Below are 20,734 nucleotides of genomic sequence, written 5' to 3'. Positions count from 1 at the left end.
ACCTCTGTAAGTGGCCCAGCACCAGGGAGGCAAAAAACAGGAGCATTCCCAGTAATCCCTGTCCCAGTCCTTCCAGCCAAGGAACCCTAGGTCCCAGTGAAAGATCCTATCTCAAAATATAAGGTGGACAGCTCTGGCAGAATGACGGCTGAGGGTGACCTCTGACCCCCACATACATTTGCAACCCCCCCAAAAGAGCATACACACACACACACACACACACACACACACATGTGCATACACGAGTACAGGCACATACTAGGGACTATAGAAAAACAATTTTAGAACTACTGGCTTCTAAGGGAAGCCAGAATAAAACTCAGAGTTGTTGCAGGCCTCCAGGTTGTGCCCAAGACCTGTTTATAACCTTGATTCTGTGAGTTGCCTATGGACACTCTAAAGTTACGAGTTCCTGCCTCCAGGCCTTTGAACCCGATGTTCCTTCCTTTGAATGCTTTTCCAGCTGAGGATTACACACTGCCTCCGGTGATGCTAATGGTACCTCCTTCCAGAGGCCTTCTCTTCTCTTGGGTTTCCTCTTGGAAACCTCACAGCACTTACTAGTCACTGGCATGAAGGCTTGTTTACCATGATCCGTGAGAGATCCTTTGTTGGGTTTGCCCCTCCACCTTGGCTTTGCAGATATTAAATCACCTTGAGCTTCCCCAGTTACATATCCCTCCACCTTTTCCTACCTCCCACACCAATAAAAGCCCAAGAAAGACTGGACAGGGCTTGGAGAGAGGGCCGGTGTGGCTACTGCTCCTGCAGAAGCCTTAAGTCCAGTTTCCAGCACCCACAAGGGCAGCTCACAACTACCTGTACTTCCAGCTCTAAATGGTCTGACTCTCTCTACTGGCCTCGGAGAGCGCCTGCACTCCCATGCACAAACCAACATTTACATATACTTAAAAAAAATTAATATGCTTCCATGAACAGGCTCAGTTTCCCTACAGAGAGATCCATCTCTTAGTCCAGGCCAACACAACTGGGTGAGGAAGGGCCTCTGTACAGCCTTTTCTGGACCATTAACCTAGGAAGTCACCAGCTAAGACGCTTGTCTTTTCTGCAAGGTTACATTAGTTGGGAAAAGACTCCTTGGTATCATCTTCATATTCAGGTAAGTCCTCTGTTACCGAGCTACCCCCTCAACCCTGCCATTTTCATAAGGAAAGAAAACGGCACCATGTAGCATGTCTCAAGAATTTGCAATCTGGCTTGATATGGCCTCACTACTCCTTATCCCTCGGGGAAAATAAAACACGGTATCCCCGCGTTTCCATCTACAAGCCTGACAAAACGTCATAAATTAAATGCCCACGAGTCTGTGGCAGGCAGGCACTACAACTATTCTCATACCGAATCCTGGAGCACACAGGATGCTACGGAATGAATGAATGGACCGTCTCGGTCCCACACACCCTGGCCCTCCCTATGAGGCCACACCGTCCCTACGCTTGGGCGCCAGCGGCGTCCCCAGACCGGACGAGGAAGCGCCTCTGCGGCCTGGCTCGCGGGACAACAGGGTAGCGGTGGGCGAACATCGCCTTCGTTTACCTGCCAGACACCTCGGCAATCACAGCCTCTGCTAATCCAGCCCAGCCAATCACTGGCGTGGCCGGGTCGGCACGTGACTTCCGGTCGGCTCAGACCCAGAAATCACGACGGCGCTAGGATCCAGGGACAGCAAGGCCTCTTTCTGGTCCGAGACGGCCCGCCCCTGCCTTCCTATTTAGCCAATGGAAGGCCGTGGATCCCGCAAAACCAATAGCGTGGAGGCGTGGAGGGGCCTGGCAGTGGCGTCACTGGGCGGGGCGGGGCGTGCGGCGGATCACGTGGCCGGCGCGCTAGCTGCGGGAAGGTAAAGCGGAGTTCCAGGCGTACTGGGGGGCATGCCGCGGGGTCGTCTATGCGCCTGCGCCCTGCCGGGATGCTGAACCTTGCGGCGCTGCTGTGGCGCCGGCTCCTGCGCAAGCGCTGGGTGCTCGCCCTGGTTTTCGGGCTCTCGCTGGTTTACTTCCTCAGCAGCACCTTCAAGCAGGTAAGCGACTGCGCTCAGGACTTCCGTCCTCCTGATCCTTCTTCCTCCAGCCCTCCCCTCAAATACTATGTCCTCCTCCCCATCTTCTTTCCTCTAATCCTCCTTTCTTTCCTCCATCCCTCCGTCTTCCCATCCTTCTCAGCCCTCCTCTTTCTGATCTAAAGCCCTTCTTCCACCCTCCGCTGCATCGTCCTCCTCTGTCCTCCTTTCTCCTCTTTTGCTTCCCCTATTCTCCACTCCTCCTCCCTCGGATTCTCAGCCTGCCCATGCTCTGCTCTCTGCCCTCCAACCCTCTTATCTCTCACCCTCCGTCCTTTCCCAACCTCTCCTCCTTGATCCTAAGTCCTCACAATTCCTCCCTCCCTTGATCCTCTGTCCTGTGATGCTCCTCTCTCCAGTCCTCCACCTTGTAGTCCTCCTGATATGCTGCCATTCACTCCTCCCTCTGAGCCTCTGAGCCTTTTCCTCTCAGTCCCTGGATCATCCACTACTCCTTCCTCCGATCCTGTGATCCTAGTCCTCCCTCTATTCCTCCTGCTCTCTGATTGTGTGATCCTCCTTGTCCTCTGACTCTGACCTCCTAGCCACCTATGCATCGAAGGCCGCAGAGGGAGGCATCCCACTGCACTGCAGATCTTTGTACTCCCCTCCCTGTGGCCGGATCTGGCTGGTAGGCCGGGGCAGAGTGTGTCCTCCCTCAGACCTGTGCACCCTCCTCTGGCACGTTCCCTACTCTGCACAGCCCCAGGCCTCTTGATGGACTGGTGAGCAGGAGGTAGAGATGGCAAGGCCAGGAAGTGGCTAAGGGCCCTCCTGTGCCTGTCTACCTGGGTGACCCAACAGGCTCCTGGAGGTTCCCCTTTTTGGGCACGACTTGGGTGGTTTTTTTTTCTTCTTAAATTTCTCCACCTCTCTTTTCATTTTTGTCCTGGTTGAGAGTTCCTAGAGTCCTGTCATCCCACTTTGGTAGGAAACAGTTCCCAGCATTTGCCTAGAAACCAAACTTGACTGAGTTCCATTCTGTAGGTCACCTGCCACTCTTCCTTTCCCTGCTTCCCTGCGTTCTTTGGACCTGTTTACTTTCCTTACGAGGTTCCTTCTCTTGTTTTTATCTACTGCAGTCCATCCTTTGCACGGTTGCTCCTTTTCTTTTCTTTTTTTTAAACAGGGGTCTTACTCTTGTCCAGATTTGACCTTGTAATCCTGTCTGGTAATTGTCTCCACTGCACCCACCTGGAACAGAACTCTCCTCTGCCAGCTTTCTACCTCAGCCTCACACAGTTAGGCTGTGTACTGGTTGGTTTCGTGTCATCTTGACACAAGCTGGAGTTATCACAGAGAAAGGAGCCTCAGTTGGGGAAATGCCTCCATGAGATCCAGCTGTAAGGCATTTTCTCAACTAGTGATCAAGGGGGGAGGGCCCAGCCCATTGTGGGTGGTGCCATCCCTGGGCTGGTGGTTCTGGGTTCTATAAGGAAGCAGGTTGAGCAAGCCATGGGAACCAAGCCAGTAAGTGACATCCCTCCATGGCCTCTGCATCAGCTCCTGCTTCCTGACCTGCTTGGGTTCCAGTCCTGACTTCCTTCGGTGATAAATGTAAGCTGAATAAATCCTTTCCTTCCCAACTTGCTTCTTGATGTTTTGTGCAGGAATAGAAACCCTGACTAAGACAGGCTGTTCGTTTCTTCCTGTCACTCCTCATCCCCAAACCCTGGCTCTGCGATGACCCGTGCTTACTCATTTGCCTGAATTATTTCTGCTGCCCCTTCAGGGGCAAGTCACTCACATCTGTAGCCTGGCCAGTCTGCTTCCGATTTGTCTCATTGTCCGTTTTCTGGACAGCGGCACGGTGACAGTCTAGACAGGCTTCCACCACTGGCCTTCCCACATGTGTAATTCTTTGCTCAAGTGAAGAGGGCTCATCTGAGTTGTCTGACTGACTGAACTGCTTTTGGTCATTTTGGGCCTAACTGACAGTGGTTAGTGTCTCAGGCCGTGCTGGGTGCCCCACTTTAGTGCGGTTTTCTGTCCACTGTCTGGCCACTTGACTTTGTGGTGATCACTGACCCGGCATCTTCTTGTTTATGTGTTTTACTTGTCTGTGTCGCCTCACCCTCTTATTCAACATCATGTTTTTGAGGACAGAGACCTGTGTGTCTTGGTCAGACACTCCAGCCTTCATCTTTATCCCTGCCCCCTTGGCACTTCCTGGGGGTTGTTGGTTCAAGTGAGTATTGGTTGAGGTGATTTTTTTCTCCTAAGCCAGTTTATTCCCCCCTCCCCCTTTTTTTTTTAAATCGTCTTGGTTCAGATGCTGCCTACCTGGTGACCTTTCCTACAGCCACATTTTAATTAGTTGGTGTGTGTGTGTGTGCACGTGCGTGCATGAGCGTCTGTGGTGAGGGTATATCCCCTCCCCCAACCCCCTGAAAGAGGGGTTTCTCTGTATAGTCCCAGCTGTTCTAGAACTCACTCTGTAGACCAGGCTGGTCTTGAACTCAGAGATCTGCCTGAGTGTTGGGATTAAGGGTATGTCCCACCCTACCTTGCTTCTTTTTTCTTTCTCTCTCTCTCTCTCTCTGTTTTAAGATTTTATTTATTTTATGTATGTGAGCACACTGTAGCTGTCTTCAGACACACCAGAAGAGGGCATCGGATCCCATTACAGATGGTTGTGAGCCACCATGTGGTTGCTGGGAATTGAACTCAGGACCTCTGGAAGAGCAGTCAGTGCTCTTAACCGATGAGCCATCTCTCCAGCTCTCTTTCATTTTTTTGCTTGAGATTTAAAACTATTGGAGGGTCATTATGAAACCTCTGTTTGTTTGTTTGATCTGCTTCCTTTGAAGCCGGAAGCACTGATTATCTTTGCAGACCTGTGCTGTCAGTGATGGGGCTTTTGTTCAGTAGATGACTAAACTCTCTGGACATGTAGAGAACCTGTGTGAGATCAAGTCCCATGAGGGGAGAAGCTACCGAAACAATGCCATGGTGGCCTAAACACCACACATGCACCGTGGCAGCTGGGAGGTCCCAGACCAGGATGCCAACCGAGTCTGCATGTGGTGGTGCCACCAGGCCTCCTTTATTCTCACACAGTGGAGAATGCACCCTGGTCCCTTCAGCCCCTCTCAAGGGTGCCAGTCCATTCCTGGAGAACTCCAACCCATGGTCTCACAGAATTCTGGCTACGTAAGAGACATACCACTTCTCAGTCTGGGATGTTACTGCTCTGTTGATGTCATGTCATCTTGGGTGTGAAGAGTTTGACTTTGGGATGGGGGTGGACAGTCAGATCACAACAGGGTAGCTACACACATCTCCTGGACATGCTGTCCACCTGACTTTCACCTGTGAAATAGAGGTCTCAGAATTGGTTGGTGGGATGTGCTGTCTGTTGTGAAGGGGTATCTCTAGAAGAGCGGAAGTCATGCTTCCACGTACCCCAGCCAGACCTGCACTGTCAGCCTCTGCTCTTGCCCTAGGGTATGGAGAACAGTCTCTATCTACCTGTGCTTCAGTTCTGGTTCTTAGAGCACGCTCCCCTGGGAGGCTCTTGGACCACTCCCCTGGGAGGCTCTTGGACTACTCCCCTGGGAGACTCTTGGATCACTCTGCAGTTGGCTCTTGGAGCACTCTGCTGTTTGCTCTTGGAGCACTCTACTGTTGGCTTTTAGAGCACTCTCCTGTCAGTCTCTTGGACCACTCCCCTGGGAGGCTCTTGGTGCACTGCTGTTGGCTCTTGGAGCATTCTCCTAATGGCTCTTGGAGCACTCTTCTGATGGCTCTTGGAGCACTTCCCTGGGAGGCTCTTGGAGCACTCTCCTGGGCAGCTCTTGGGGCAGTCTTGTAGGCTGTTAGTTTGCTTTGCCTACGACTTCCATTCTCTGGTTTCAGGCTGTTTTCTTCCTGTGTTGCTTGCCCCCGAGTTTGTGAAGTGGAGCCTCAGGCCTGCTTGTTCTCATCTGTCTCATCTTCAGGTCCTGTGGCTGAATTCTCTGTTGAGTGTCCTTTCCTCAGGACTTGGGTGTGGTTAGGAACTAGACTTCTTTGGGGAGGTGTGAGTTGGGGATGATACAGATCAGCCGAGTCGGGATTTTCAAACTGAGGTTCTTCTCTTGTGACAAGGTGACAGATGTAAGCCAGCATTCTGTGTGAAGTGTTTTTAAAGTTGAGATCATGCCGGAAGTGGAAATGCTCACCTTTGGTCCCAGCACTTGGGAGGGCGAGGGAGGCATGCAGATCTCTGTAAGTCTACATAGTGACTCACAGATCCCTGTCTGTGTTGTGAGTTCCAGAAAGATGTGTATGGGGGAGGGTGTTAAAAATACAGATTTCAAATATATCCGGCTCTCCCTTCCTGCCTCTGCTCGGGTTCTGGTCTAGGTGCATATATGGTTCTTGCCCTGTAATACTGTCTTTGCTCACTGGGACACTGCTGGTACAGACAAGAAATGTGTATTGTGTTAACCTCCTGGGGCTTTTCAGAGTGACCTAGCCAGTCAGTTTCTAGAGCTTGGTCTGCACACCCCAAGAGAGCTGGCCTCAAAGAGTCCGTGAGGTCTGAATTCGTTTTGAAATAACACTTAAACCATGTTGGCTGTGTTCTGCTCTGGTGACACTTGCCTCAACCAAAAAAATAAAAGCCGATCATGGTGGAAAGTGCTTTCAGCATGAGCCATAGCATTTGCCCCAGGGCAGATTCTTTCCGGTTGCCTGGACGGAGACAGCAGCTAGCTCGCACACTGAGAAGGAGGCAAGGGAAATGACTGATTTAAAGCTCTTGTCTGCTCTGAGTTACAAGCTAAATTAGCCAGCCCCTCCCCTCCCCCCTTCTCGCCTAGAAGAACGAGCGGTAACTGGTTTCTTTATAAGTCGTGGGAGAGAGCCTGCTCCCTCAGAGACAGCCTCCACTGCCAGAGATAAAGTGGAAGTCAAGGGAAAAATCAGACGTTTGGAGACTGTTTCCTCCCCCTGAGCTTGTTAACTTCCCTGAGCTGTGTGACTCGAAAAAAATGTGTGGTAGATAATGTGATTCAAGTGTGTCACCGTTTGGCAGATCTGCAAAGATCTCTTCACAGAGCAGGACAGTACTGAGTAGGCCTTACTCAGAGCACATGTGTTCACACTGATGTACAGTTTGCCTTCTAAAGCAGCGCCCACCAGAGTGTGTGTCCCAGTGGCTTTAGTAAGGTCACAGTGAGGTAGCTGTTACCACAGTCACAGTTGAGGGCACCTTCGCTGACTTGCCCTCCCTCTCAGCCCTAAACAATCTCCAGTCTCCTTCCTGTTTGGAAATGTATTGCATTATTTATTTATTTTGTGTGAGTGTGCTGTGTGTAGTGTTGTGGGGAAGGAAAGTACATAAGGTTAGGGGACAGTTCGGGGGAGTCCTTCCTTCCCATTAAGGCTTGAACTTAGGTTGTCCAGCTTGGTGGCAAGCACCTTCACCCGCTCAGCCATCTCAGCAGCACAGTGGGTTCTGGGAACCAAATGCTGGTCGTCAGGCTTGTGTGGAAAATGCTTTACCCCCTGAGTTGTCTCTTCGACCCTCTCCATATTAGATGGCATCTTATAACAAGTGTTTTTTATGAATGCTGTGATGTTTCTAGGTCCACCTGTGTTACCTCTTGACCATGTAAGCAGCTGCCACATCAGGCCACTCATCATTGGGGGTCTTTTGGCAAAGGACACCCACTTAGGAGGTATGGTGTGGACATTTTTATAAGATTTATTTATTTTGTATATATGAGTACACTGCAGCTGTCTTTAGACACACCAGAAGAGGGCATCAGATCTTATTACAGATGGTTGTGAGCCACCATGCGGTTGCTAGGAATTGAACTCAGGACCTCTGGAAGAGCAGTCAGTGCTCTAACCACTAAGCTATCGCTCCAGTCCCCAGTGAACATGTTTTCATAACTCATGGGCACAGAGCTAGGAATGGGCCAGAAGTTGAGCGCTCTGAGGATCCTCATGGCTGCTTTCCAGTGATCACCTGGTGATAAACTTATAAGAAAGACATTTATCAAGATTCAGTATAGAACTTAGTGTCGGGTACGGGACAGTGCCACCTGTGGCTATAAGCAGAAATGACACAGCATTTCTCTTTAGAACATACACTCACAAGGGCCAACTCCTGCCCAGCTTCCGTCCACATAGCAGGTTGAACACAAAGCTGACCTGAGATGATACTGAGTCATCTCTGGTCCATCACTCTGTCATTCTGTGTGTATGTGGTATGTATGTACATGTGTCTATTGTATGTGTGCGTGTGTGTGTGTGTGTGTGCGTGTGTTGGGGTCTCACTATGGTAGCCCTGGCCAGCTCATACTCACTAGGTTGACCAAGCTGACCTAAAACTCAGTGATCCCTCTTCCTCTGACTCCAAGTAATGGGATCAAAGGCAGGCACCACTATACCCAGCTTACAAATATTTGGTTTTTTTTTTTTTTTTTTTTTTAAATCTCTAACCAAAACCAAACAAAAACAATTGCTAATATGTCACAAGTTCATTATTGCCATTTTTTTAATGAATAAAATCTTGATTTGATATAAGTATTTTCAGAATTATGTTCTGGTTCTCCATCTGTAGACAGGAGCTCTCACTGAGTGTCCTCGTTGGCTTGGGCCATTCTCACATAGGCCCTCCATGCTCTGCCTTTGTGAGTCAGTCCCATCCTGATTTGGTTTCCCGCCTGGCTGACTGCCCCCTGCCACCCTGCGGCTGGTGCCTGACTGGTCTCACCTGGCCTGGCCTTACCCTTTCATCTCTGAAGCGGAGATGGTAAGAGGAATGCATATGGGCAGACTAGGAAAAGAGATGCTCATCCCACATGGAGAGGAGGCTGTGGTGCGCACAAGTCCCCCGGGCTCCTTGATCTGCGCCCCTGAGGCTTCTCAAGCCTGTGCAGCAGCCTCTGCCCAGACAGCTGCTGCCTTGGATCCTGGGGTTCTCTTTTCTTTGGTTTTTTATCCTAATTAATGCTTTAGGGGATAATTTAAATTGTTAGAGATGGGAGTGCAGAAAAGATGCCATCAGGGGAGAGTGTTGGGGATGGTGAGTGGCGCCGGGTGACCTGGGCACAGCACTGTGCACGGGGGTGGAGGTGGAGCAGGTACTCAAGTCTATTCCCTGGGAGCCTGCCATCTGCTGCCAGAGTGGAAGGGCAGGTAGGCCAGTGGGCCCTGTTGGTAGGAAGTTACCTATACAGATTGTCTGAAGCCTCTGTGTTGCTTTTCTGTTTCTGTGATTAAACACTGTGACCAGGGCAACTTAACTTAGCGTTTGGTTGGTTGGAGCTTAGAGTTTCAGAGCATTAAGAGTCCATGATTGTCAGGACAGGGGGCATGACAGCAGGCAGGCAGGCATGGTGCTGGAGCAGAAACAGAGCGTTCACACATCTTGATCCAAACTATTAGGCAGAGAGAGATAACTTGGGCTTTTGAAGCCTCAGAGCCCCACCCCTGTTATCACACCTCCTCCAACAAGGCCACACCTCCTAATCCTTCCCAGACAGTTCCACCAACTGGGGACCAAGGACATGAATTCAGATACATGAACCTATGGAGGCCATTCTTACTCAGACCACCACATGGGCATTGCATAAAGTGTGGTGAGTGCAGAGAGCACTCCCCCACCCCATGTCATTCCCCCCGCCTTAAACTTGTTACCAACATTGAGCTCTGTAACATTTGCAAGACGTGGGCACAGAGACCACCAGCAGAAGGGCCACTGGGCTGAAGTGTGCTGTTTCCTTGCTTAATGTAAAAGTATTTCCCATCTTTACAAACTCTGGGGGCTGGAGAAGTGGCTCTGTGGCTAAGAGTGTGGTTGCTTTTGTAGAGGTCCTGGGTTCTGTTCCCAGCCAACACCTGCTGACTCTAGTTCCACGGGATTTAATACCTTCTTCTGACTTCTGTGTGCAACACACACACAAATAATAAGAAAGTAAACCTCGTTTTTAAAAGTTTCTTATGATTCTTTGAAGCTGTAATTCTCCATTGTAGGACTGCAGTTCTCAAACTTTAGCTCTTTGAGGTGCCTTCTGTGAGGTGCCTTCTGACCGTATCTCCTCCTTTGTTGAGATTCCTGTGCAGATTAAAGTCAAATGTACCTTGGAATCTACTGCTGTGCTGCTTCCGTTAGACATGTTTCTCATTTGACTGCTATAACCACTCATAAAACAGCACACTTCTTAATTAGCCTTTTGAAAACCTGAGGAGGAACCACGTCCATTAGCGGTTCAGGCTCTGCAACTGTTTACGGAGAGCATTTTCTGGTGCTTCTGCCCACTTCTGGTCCCATCCTTCCTCTGCGTGATCTGTGGACACCTAACATCTCGGGGGTTACATCTGACTCATACGCACGCCTTTGTCAGCAGCCCAATGGGCACTTGTCTAAAGTGTCCGTGGCACTTTGTGAAAATCCCCTTGGAGTGGGTGTTTTCTTTGTTGTTATTTGAGAAGGGCTTTCTCGTTGTAGCCCTGGTTGTCCTGAGCCATCTGTGTAGAGAGATCAGGCTGGCTTTGAACCCCAGAGATGCGCTTGCTTCTGCCTCGAGCACGGGATTAAAGATGTGTGCTTCCAAGCCCAGCTCAGAGGGAAGAAACTTTTTAGGGAAGCCCAGTAACTCAGTGGGTGAAAGATGATCTCTGTGCCTTCCATCCTGCCTCCAGAAGGATGTACTACAGCCATGATTTAGCCACACAGCACCCCTGGCAGAGGTTTCTAATATTCATGTTTGACAAGTTCAGATGCTGGAGAACTACCCTCCTGTTCACCAGGGACGGGGTCCTAAGGTGGAGTTATGGTCTGCTCCTGAGGAGTCCCCTGTCTCCCAAGGTTCTTGCCCTCAACCCCTCTCTTTCTGTAACTGAGGTAGCAGCTACTGAGTTGTGGCCTGTCTTGTCCTGTCCTGTCCTGTGCCAGCTAGCCATGTCCTGTAAAAGAAACAAGAAAGGAAAGGCAGGCCACAGGAAAGGCTGTTTCACACTGAGCAGACTGAAGAAAGGGGACCCAGTCCTAATGTTAACGTGCTGGTGCTACCTCCATCTGCTAGTGATTGACAGGACTTTGATCAGAGCCCCACACTGAACTGCAGGGCCATCCCGCCAGCAAAGCCGGGTGGGGGCTGTGTTTACTTAATGATGGTACATTAACATGATGGATCCATGATGATGTGATTATCTAGATAATGTGGGTCCTTGGAAATGTTTTACTATTCAATTAGTGTCAGGAGCAACCGATGGTAACGTCAGTATACACTGGGTCAGAGGTCAGAGGTGAACATGAAAAAAAAAAAAAACCAAATGAGCTTTTATTTAAGTGTTGGGATTTCTGAATTTCATGTTGATGAGCATTGTTTTTTTAGGTAAACCTTTTCTTTGGGGGTAATGGTGATAGCTTATGAGGAAACCTGCAAGGATGGTATGGTTTCTCCTGGTCACTTAGCTCCTTCTACTAACAGTGAGTGTATTTTCATATAAAACAAAAGTAAGATTATTCCAAGGATGAGTAGGGATAATTTCTAAATAACTTTTGGCATGGTAAATTGTATGTGTGCATGTTTTTCTGTATGTGGGTGTGTGCGCGTGAGTGCAGGTGCCTACAGAGGCCAGCGGAGCCTGGAGCCTGAGTTACAGACGGTTGTACGCCACATGGGAACCGAACTAGTCCTCTGGAAGAGCAGCCCAGGCTTTCAACTGATGAGCCCTCGCTCCCTTCTGTATACACGTATTTTATATCCTCGAATACCCAGGGCCATGTAAACATTTCTAGAGCACATGGAGTCTGGAGTGGAGGAACAGTAAGAAGGTGGGGGCAAGGGAGGTGTCATGAGAACTTAGCTTTGCAGATAGTGTGTCCCTGCCAGTCAGACATTTCTGTGGTGTTTGGTTTCTAGGCATTTGGTTTCTTTTTTTTGTTTGTTTGTTTGTCTTGGTTTTAGTTTTTATTTTTCCTACCAAGGACACAGAGCTATAGGGCACCTTGGGGTGTGGTTTCCATCAGACGGCACTCAGCAAGGTGTCAAAGTCACCAACTTCCCAGATCGCCTTCCCACGGTGATCACAAAGATCCTGTCCCGGTTTTCTAAACTGGCCGTGACACCTTCAGGTGTCACAGAGCAACACTGGTGACGCTTAAAAACAAAGCCACCGAGATAGCAGGTGTGGTGGGGCACGCCACCATCCTGTAGTCCCAGCACCTGGCAGGCTGTTTCGGGAGGACCTGGAGGCTAGCTGGGGCTGCACAGGGAGATCCTGCCTTGGTCGTGGTGCCTGGAGCCTATGGCTGCCCCCTGCTTTGTTACACAGAGGCAGAGCCTTGCCGGTGGTAGGTTTCCTCTGGCCCTGAAGTCATCCCAACCCCCATTCAGTTTCGTACATGAGTACTTGTCTCTTAATGCGGCTGAGGCCTCCTGGTCTGGAAGTATCAGGCAGTCTGAGATGATTAGAATCTTAGTCTCCTCCTGGTTGTAAAAGTATTTGGGCTTTACATTGTTCTGTGGTGTGTGAAAACTTAACATGCTGGTAGAGAGGATTTTTTTGTTTTGTTTTGTTTTTGTTTTTTTTTTCATAATTCCATCCAATCTTTTGCCTGCTTCTGGGGCCCTGCACATCAGCACAGCAACACGGGAAGGATGGCTTTAACTTGGCGTGTTCTGCTGATGGCATAGACAGAGCCTGTGCTGGAGGGTTGGGACGAGGGTGGAGAGACGGGGGTGTAGGGTCCTTGAAGGCAAGTGAGATTTTGGAAAAAGCGCCTTCAACCTTCCTCTCACCCTGTGGTCTCATTGCAGGAAGAGAGGGCCGTGAGAGACCGGAACCTCCTCCAGGTTCAAGACCGGGAACAGCCCATCCTGTGGAAGGTGCAGTTTAACCTAGGCAACAGCAGTCGGCCCAGCAACCAGTGCCGGAACTCCGTTCAAGGGAAACAGCTCATCACCGACGAGCTGGGTATGCCTCCCTCCCTGCACTTGGGCACAGGGACCGGGTTTGATAGCCTTCCTTCTGGCTAGTCTCCAGGGATGCCCGTGCCCGTCTTTCATACTCTCCTCTCCGTCCCAGGCTCCCTGTGGCATCTGGGAAGCTTGGCCTCACTCCCAGGCCACTGCCTACCAGGCCCAGGCATGGGGTTTCTCATCTTGTCTAATTGTTGTCTGTCTGTCTGTGTCTCTACACCATGTCATGTATGTAGTGGTCAAAGGACAACTTGAAGAATTGTTTGTTTTTTTTTTTTTTTCCTTTCACCCTGTGGATCCCAGGGATTGAACTCGGGTTGTCAGACTTGTTGGCAAGCATCTCTGCTGGCTGAGCCATCTTGCTTGGCCTGTATCATTTATAAGAAAGAAGTTGAGCACAGGACTGTTGCTTTAGAAGGAAATGCAGTTAGCTGACAGGTGGACCCGGAGCCTGCAGTCCAGGGCTTGTGTGTATAGACTCAGGTGCTTTGGTGTTAGGTGGCAGTTTGTCATTTCTTCTCGTCATAGCTACAAATGGTTAATTTAAGTCAGACAAAGACTCACACACTCCTTCAGTTATTTCAGAAAAAGAGCCAATACTCAGTTTCTTAATCAGTAAAAATCCCAGGGGGGGCGGCAGGTTTTGCTTCGCCTTTACAAATATAGGGAAAGTGGTTTAATGAAGACTTGTAACTGTTGATGCTGTTTAGCAATGAGATGCCACCATGTTGCTAGGGTAACAGCGGTGTTAAACAAAATAGCCAATTAGAGTCACAAACTTTTCAAAAGCTGGAAGTTAATTTCCCAGGCAAGAACAACACATTTGCCTGCCTTAGTCTCCAAGGACTTGGTGAGAATAACATCCTCAGAGCCGATAAGCACCACAGTTTTCTCTGTACAGCCCTGGCTGTCCTGGAACTCACTCTGTAGACCAGGCTGGCCTCGAACTCATAGAGATCTGCCCATCTCTCCTGGGCGCTGGGATTAAAGGCATGTGCCACTACTGCCTGGTGTGTATGTGTACTGAAACATTGTGATGCTCCATTCCTATGTATGGTGTGTGTGCGTGCATGTGTGTGTGTGGTGTGTATGTGTGGGCGTGTGCTAGGTCTGTGTATGGTTGTATGTGTATATGTGTGTGTGGTAGGTGTGTGTGTATATGTATGTGTGTGGTGTATATATGGTCTGTGTATGTGTGTGTATGGTAGGTGTGTATATATATGTGTGGTGTGTATGTGGTGTATGTATTTGTGTGTAGATGTGTGTGTGTGGTAGGTGTGTGTAGATGTGTGTGGTAGGTATGTGTATGTATGTATGTGTGGTGTTTGTGGGTGTGGTGTATGTGGTGTGTGTATGTGGTGTGTATATGTGTGTGGTAGGTATGTGTGTGTATATATGTGTGTGGTGTTAGTGTGTGTGGTGTGTGTGTGTGTGTTTGTGTGTGTGTATGTGTATATGTTTATTAGCTAAAAAGGGTTGGAGAAATGGGTGAGTGGCCAAGAGCACTGACTGCTTTTTCAAGAGAACCTGGTTTTGAGTCTCAGCATCCAGGGAAGGCAGCTCACTGTTTATAACTTCGGCTCCCAGGAATCCAAGGCCCTCTTCTGGACTCTGCAGGAATCTACACTCACGTGTACACACACATACAATTAAAAATAAGAATGACTTAAAAAGTAATCTTTGCACGGTTCATGGTACATGAACCAGGGTGAGCTTGCTCGCCCCAGAAATTAGAGCTGGTCACGGAAAGGTGAGTACCAGAGTTCAAGGCTGAGAGCTGGGAGTTGGCAATGGCGGGAGAAAGGCCTGGGATGTTAACTTACAGCTTCCCAAAGAAAAGGCCAGGTCACAGTGTTGACCAATGACATTGGGGTACATGATATTGTGTGTCTCCTTGACACAGACGGAGTTGCTGTGTCACATTCACCCAGGGTAGGATCCTGAGGAACTCACTGACTCTCTGGGAATTCCATTAGAAGCCTTGTCAACAGCATGAGCGGGGGCAGCTGGGAAGGAAGCGTTTACCAGGACATCAGAATGCTTTCTTTCACCCCCGAGAGGCAGTAGCAGAAACAGCCGAAGCCAACAGCTCTCTGTGTGGGGAATGGCTCTCTCCTGATCTCCTAAGTACTGAGGGCCCTCTAGTGTCCCTGATCGATAGTGTTCTGCCAGATGCCACGCAGACCTTGTTTTCCAGAGCAGTTCTAAAAACAAGTTAGCCTCCACCAGCCTTACTCTCTGAGGACAGAGCTGGGGCACTCAGACTGGCTGATTGGGAGCAGCTGCTGCACACCTGTGGGCCCTGCACACACCTGAGGGGACCCCCATATACACCAGAAGGCCCCTGCCTCTACACACACACACACACACACACAGGCCAGAGGGTTCTTGCATACACCTCAGGGGCCCTGCACATGCCTAAGGGTACACACACACACACACACAGGCCAGAGGGTTCTTGCATACACCTGAGAGCCACTGCCTAAACCCGAGGGTCCACTCACACCTGAGCCCCCCCCTCTATTCACAAACACCTGATGCTCTTTGACGTGCACACATACCTGAGGGCCTAAATGGCCACTGGGGGCATGTTTAAGGTTAGGAGATGGCCCCTCAGAGACTTACAGATTTTTCTGTCCTGCTCTCCAAACAGAGCAGGGAACTGCCTAGAAGCTCTGAGCAGTAAAGTCCCAGAGGAATCATGGCTGACACTGGATGCACGTATCCGTGTGATGGGGTTTCTCAGTGTTTTTCTCTTCTTTGAGGATTTGAGAACATCTCTGATTCTAGGGGCTGGTGTGTCTCCCCATTTGTGTGCAGACATTGGCAGCAGAGTTATGAAGGTTGGCCTCCTATTTTAACAGTCTCTTCAAATTACCACAACAGCACTAAGTCATCAGAAACCCCGTACTTGCTTTTTAAATCTGCAAAGCACTCGTGTTTTGTGTGTGTGTGTGTGTGAATGGGTGTGAATGGGTGTGAATGGGTGCCTAGTTTCTGGTCTGGGACTTTTTAAAAAAGGCCCAGGTGAGAGATGGTATGCTTATGTTAGCGCCCCAGCCGCATGGGCATGACTTGGTCTGGTGATGAGCTCGCACGCTTAAACAGTAGCCTGGAAAGTGGTTGAGCGTGGTAACAACTCGGATCTAGTGGTGACTGAGGAACCTGACTTCCCATCATCCTCTGCCCAGGCGAAGCCAGCCCTAGACACGTTACTTCCACATCTGGTCCTGGTGCTCAGGATGCCCTGGCTCCTGTCTGCCTTCTTCCTGTGCAGTTCTTCATCTTCAGGGGCAGCACTGGTGGTTTCCCTGCTGAGCTTTGTCTCTGGTTTAGGCTACGTCTGTGAGAGGAAGGACCTGCTGGCCAATGGCTGTTGCGATGTCAGTGTCCCCAGCACAAAGCAGTACTGCTGTGATGGGTGTCTGGCCAACGGCTGCTGTGAGGCCTACGAGTACTGTGTCTCCTGCTGCCTGCAGCCCAGCAAGGTAGGGCTCCAGCTCCCCATCCCTTGTCTGCTGTGCATTTTAGGGGGAGAGCCAGGCACTCCTGCCGTGTTCTGTAGGTACAGTGGCCTCTCCTGAGGAGCTGGTCCCCACCCCCTCCTCCCTCCACACCTCATGGTTCCTTTGCAAAGAGGATAACGCTATTGCTAACCAGATATCTGGTGAATGAGAGGGCCTGCCCTCCCATGGGCCTTGGCCAGCAGTTACTACCGGTACTGAATGCCTTGTTTCCATAGCAACTTCTCCTGGAGCGCTTCCTCAACCGGGCAGCCGTGGCCTTCCAGAACCTCTTCATGGCAGTTGAAGACCACTTCGAACTGTGCCTGGCTAAATGCAGGACCTCATCCCAGGTCAGAAGCGGTGCTGGGGATGCAAACAGGAGCTAGAGAACTCTTGCTGGTCGATCTGGGAAGAGCCAGGGCGGAGGGGGCTTCATTGACATGTTCCGCTGTGTCAGGGCTGAGATAGTTAGATCCAGTACCAGTCCTTGAGAGGAGGCAGGATCCAAGGGGGTAGGAGCTGGATATTTAGGCACATGGCTTTATCTACAAATCAGAGGACATCTTGTGAGAGTCCATTCTCTCCCTACATCATGTGGATTCTGAGGACCAAGCGGGGTCATCCGCCTTGGTGGCAAGCACCTTTTCCATGCTGAGCCATCTTAACCTGCACAAGATTCCTGTCTTTGTGGGTAGGCACTTGTCACTGCCCTTTCTCAGACAACCACATGTCTCTTACACAAGCACACTCCTCTGGTGTGCACTGTGGCTTTGTGCTCGTTAATCCCCTTTCCCATCTCTGGTTTACTTAAGAACATCCTGGTCGGGATAGAGGGGGCTCAGAGAATGTGAGATTTCACTGGTCTCGATGCGGGGCTTCTCAGGTGAGTGGGCAGAAAAAGAATTTGATTCACTTGCTCTTCCTGACTTGGTTCCTGCAGCTGACTGAGCAGGGAATGCAAATAGAAATAGTTCTCAATGGCCACTTGGTTCGAGTGCCCGGAGCCTGGGCTGCGAGTCTCTCATGTGGCATTAATATGGTGTGTGGCTTTGGTGGAGGCTAATTAGTGTGCTCTAGACCAGCCAATGCCTCAAATTGCTTGTATGACAAGAAGTTACTGGGGAAAAAATATCTATCATCGGGGTCTGGGCTCAACCTCTTTTGCTGTGCCCCACCTAGGCATTCTTGGGAAGGATGCTTGGTTTGTGCCCAGGCCCTCGGTGCATGACTGCCATTTGACATGTCAGAACTCCTCGCCAGGGGTCAGAGGACAACTCACACAGCTTGCATTTCATTCTCTGTGGGTTCTGAGGGTGGAGCTGAGGTTCTCAGGCTTGGGAGCAGCTCTGTGTTAGCCCCCGGCCATCTCACCGGTCTCAGGCTCACTGGGATCACAGATGGGTACCACTCCACCCAGTTTTATACAAGGTGCTGTGGGTCAATCCTAGGGCTTCGTGCAGCGAGGTTGTTCACTGGTTTCCTGGTAGACAGAAGAAGTGGTACCGGGATAGCCAATCTATTTGGTGGCCTTCAGAGCCAACCATCCTACTTCATGCTAGAAAGTCACCCTACGCCTGTCACTGCAGCTGACTCTCCCTAACATGCTTCTGTCTTTCGCCAACAGAGCGTGCAACATGAGAACATGTACCGCGACCCCATAGCCAAGTACTGCTACGGAGAGAGTCCTCCCGAGCTCTTCCCTGCCTGAGGCCTGACGGGGATGCACACCCAGAACTGGTCTGGTCCAGTGGGTAATGAGGGAGAAAGCCACGCCAGGATCCTTGGCCTTGACCGTGTCTTGTGGCTTTGAGTGTGTCCGGCTCGCTGAGAGCTGGAACAGATGGACGGAGCTTCTGTAGAGCAGGCTGGATGAGGTCCTGGAACCTTGCAGGGCCCTGGGACTGCTGGTCAGAGGCCAGGCGCTGGCTTCTGTTTGGATCCTACGTCGTAGTTATTTATTGGCTTCTCAGAGTGGTGGAAGGTGCCGTGTCCTGTGCAGGACACCTTTGCCTTTCCAGAGGAGCACATCGGAGGAGGTGACTGTTGCCCTCTGTCCTGAGCATCACAAGCGTGTGTGTGCTCCTGCACCAGATGAAAGCTCGTCTCCAGGAGCGTGAGTGTACCGACCCGGTTCTGGTTCTGTTTTAATATCTGACCGGCAGCCCTTATGTCCATATCCCAACATTCAAGCATGCCCAAAGCCTCAGGGAGCTTCTGTTCCCCACTGTGCCTTTGTAGAGCTGCCTCAGTGTGCTCATATACTGAAATGGCAGATGGGAACCCTGAATCCCTGGCTGACTCTCCAGGTGGAGTTGGCTGTCGCTGTTTCTCCTTGAATCCCCTCAGCTTCGGGGCACGGGAGCCTTTTATGTGTCTGTCACAGAAGCCAATGGGGACTGGCAAATGTGTTTGTGAAAGTGCGTGCGTGCGTGCATGCGTGTGTGTGTGTGTGTGTGTGTGTGTGTGTGTGTGTGCGCGCGCGCGCGCGCGCACTGAGTGGCTGTTCACTTGGCTGCTCCCTGGTCCTGGTGGTGTTGATAAGGAAAAGTTTTAATTCCAGCTGTGAGTTTCACATCCACGGTCAGTGGGAGATGGATGTGGGGGACACAGTCGAGAGAGTGTCCCAAAGGCAGGTCCATGTCCAATGCTCACAGGACAGTCGTTACTAGTAACTGAAACAGAGGTTTTATGCCTACGGTCAAGACACCGCTTCCTGCACTCTCTCATCCTGTTCTCAGGCCAGCCATTAACACACTTCCTCCCCAAACCTTTGGCCAACCCTTTCGGTGGGCTGTGGTGTTTTGTGGTTTTGGTTCAGGTTGACCTGGGATTGGCCGTGTGAATCTCAAGATTTCCTCTCAGTGGCCTTGTGGAGCCCTGTCTCACAGCTATGTTTACCTTCAGGATGGAATTTCCCTCAGCTCCCTCCTGCTTCCTCTTGCTGTCACTCAGCTCTACAGAAGGACAGACTGACGGGCAGTCGCTCTCTTGTTTTGTCTTGCCATGCTGGGATTGAACCCAGGACTTTGTGTGTAACTCGTTGTTACTGAGCCACGGCCCTGGCCAGGGAATCAATTTTTAGCATTAAATCCCAGTGATTCTTTTCCATTTGCTCTGGATGTCTCAGTGTGTTGACTCAAACTTCATGAAAGAACTGGGTGATCCCGCACGTTCTGGCACATACTGGAATGTTATGACACGTTCTGACGTGTGGTATGTGTTTGACACCAGCCTTGAACTCCTGACTCTCCTCCCCTGGGGGGAGTCCACCCTTGGTCAGCCACGGCATTGGTCTGCTTCCCCCTTGAGTCCATTTTCAGAGGCTGACACAGGTTTAGTATTAACAGTCAGGCCTGTTGCCTCCCCGACGTGGCACCAGAAAGTCGGACGCACACAATGTGGAAGTGTAAGCTGAATAAACCCTTTCCTCCCCAACTTGCATCTTGGTCATGATGTTTGCCAATGTGGGCAGCCCTTGGGAAGCCACTGGGCAGGGATGAGGGGCTGAGGGCTAGCGGGATGGAAGAGCATTGGCTGTGGTAATTAGGAACTTAGGCTGAGAGGGTTTTTGCTTTTTAATTAGGGAATTCGGGACCATCTAACTCTATAGTGAGACCATGACCTCTCTAAGACGTGGTTGAGGGAAGGCATTGTAGAGGAGGGGGAGCACTGCCTGAGGTGCCCGGAAGAATCCAGAAGACAGGGAGAGAGTAGTGGGCAGGCGTGGCTATGAGGGAGGGAGACAAAGAAGTGCACGGCCAAAATGGCAGGTTCTAAAGGTTGGGGAAGTGGGGTGGGCTGGAGACTAGGGCAGGGGCTGGGTGAGAAGAGCCACAGGTAGTGACTGAGGAAGCCTGGAGGCCAATGTGTGCATCAGCAGACTGACAAGTGCCACAGCTGGCCATTTGCCCTGCGGTAGGCGTGTTTTGGTTTTTGGACCTGGTATTTTTGGTAAGATAATCACCTAAAACTAAAATTCACAAGAGGCTAGAGATAAACACTGCTACTTTCTTCCTCTGACTCTCCAGGTCAACCAACCAAAGAAAGGCATGCTTCCCTTCTGGAAACACTGCATGCGGGGCTGTCGTCTGCAGGCTCATGTGACATCCACACAGGACAAACACGTGTGAGGTGCTGTGTATGCGGGCACACACACATTCCTGTCTTAGAACAGGCATGGCCATGGTCTAGTACGGGGCTGTCCATGACACCAACTTCTCATT

The 20,734-nt window shown here is 50.6% G+C and overlaps 1 protein-coding gene across 1 annotated transcript; it reads left to right on the top strand.

Moving 5' to 3' along the window:
• Window positions 1–1,872: 1,872 nt before the first annotated feature.
• Window positions 1,873–19,907, top strand: SPRING1 (SREBF pathway regulator in golgi 1). The gene is made up of 5 exons (XM_080941458.1): window positions 1,873–2,041; window positions 12,844–13,000; window positions 16,342–16,493; window positions 16,748–16,861; window positions 18,136–19,907. Exons 1-5 carry the CDS (start codon window positions 1,910–1,912, stop codon window positions 18,217–18,219), a joined length of 639 nt encoding a protein of 212 aa, XP_080797584.1. The 5' UTR covers window positions 1,873–1,909; the 3' UTR covers window positions 18,220–19,907.
• Window positions 19,908–20,734: the final 827 nt, after the last annotated feature.

The sequence above is a fragment of the Micromys minutus genome (genome assembly GCF_963924665.1).
Source record: "Micromys minutus genome assembly, chromosome: 29".
Classification (NCBI taxonomy): Eukaryota; Metazoa; Chordata; class Mammalia; order Rodentia; family Muridae; genus Micromys; species Micromys minutus.
The sequence above is the reverse complement of the archived record's forward strand: the minus strand, read 5'-3'. Positions and strand labels throughout refer to the sequence as shown.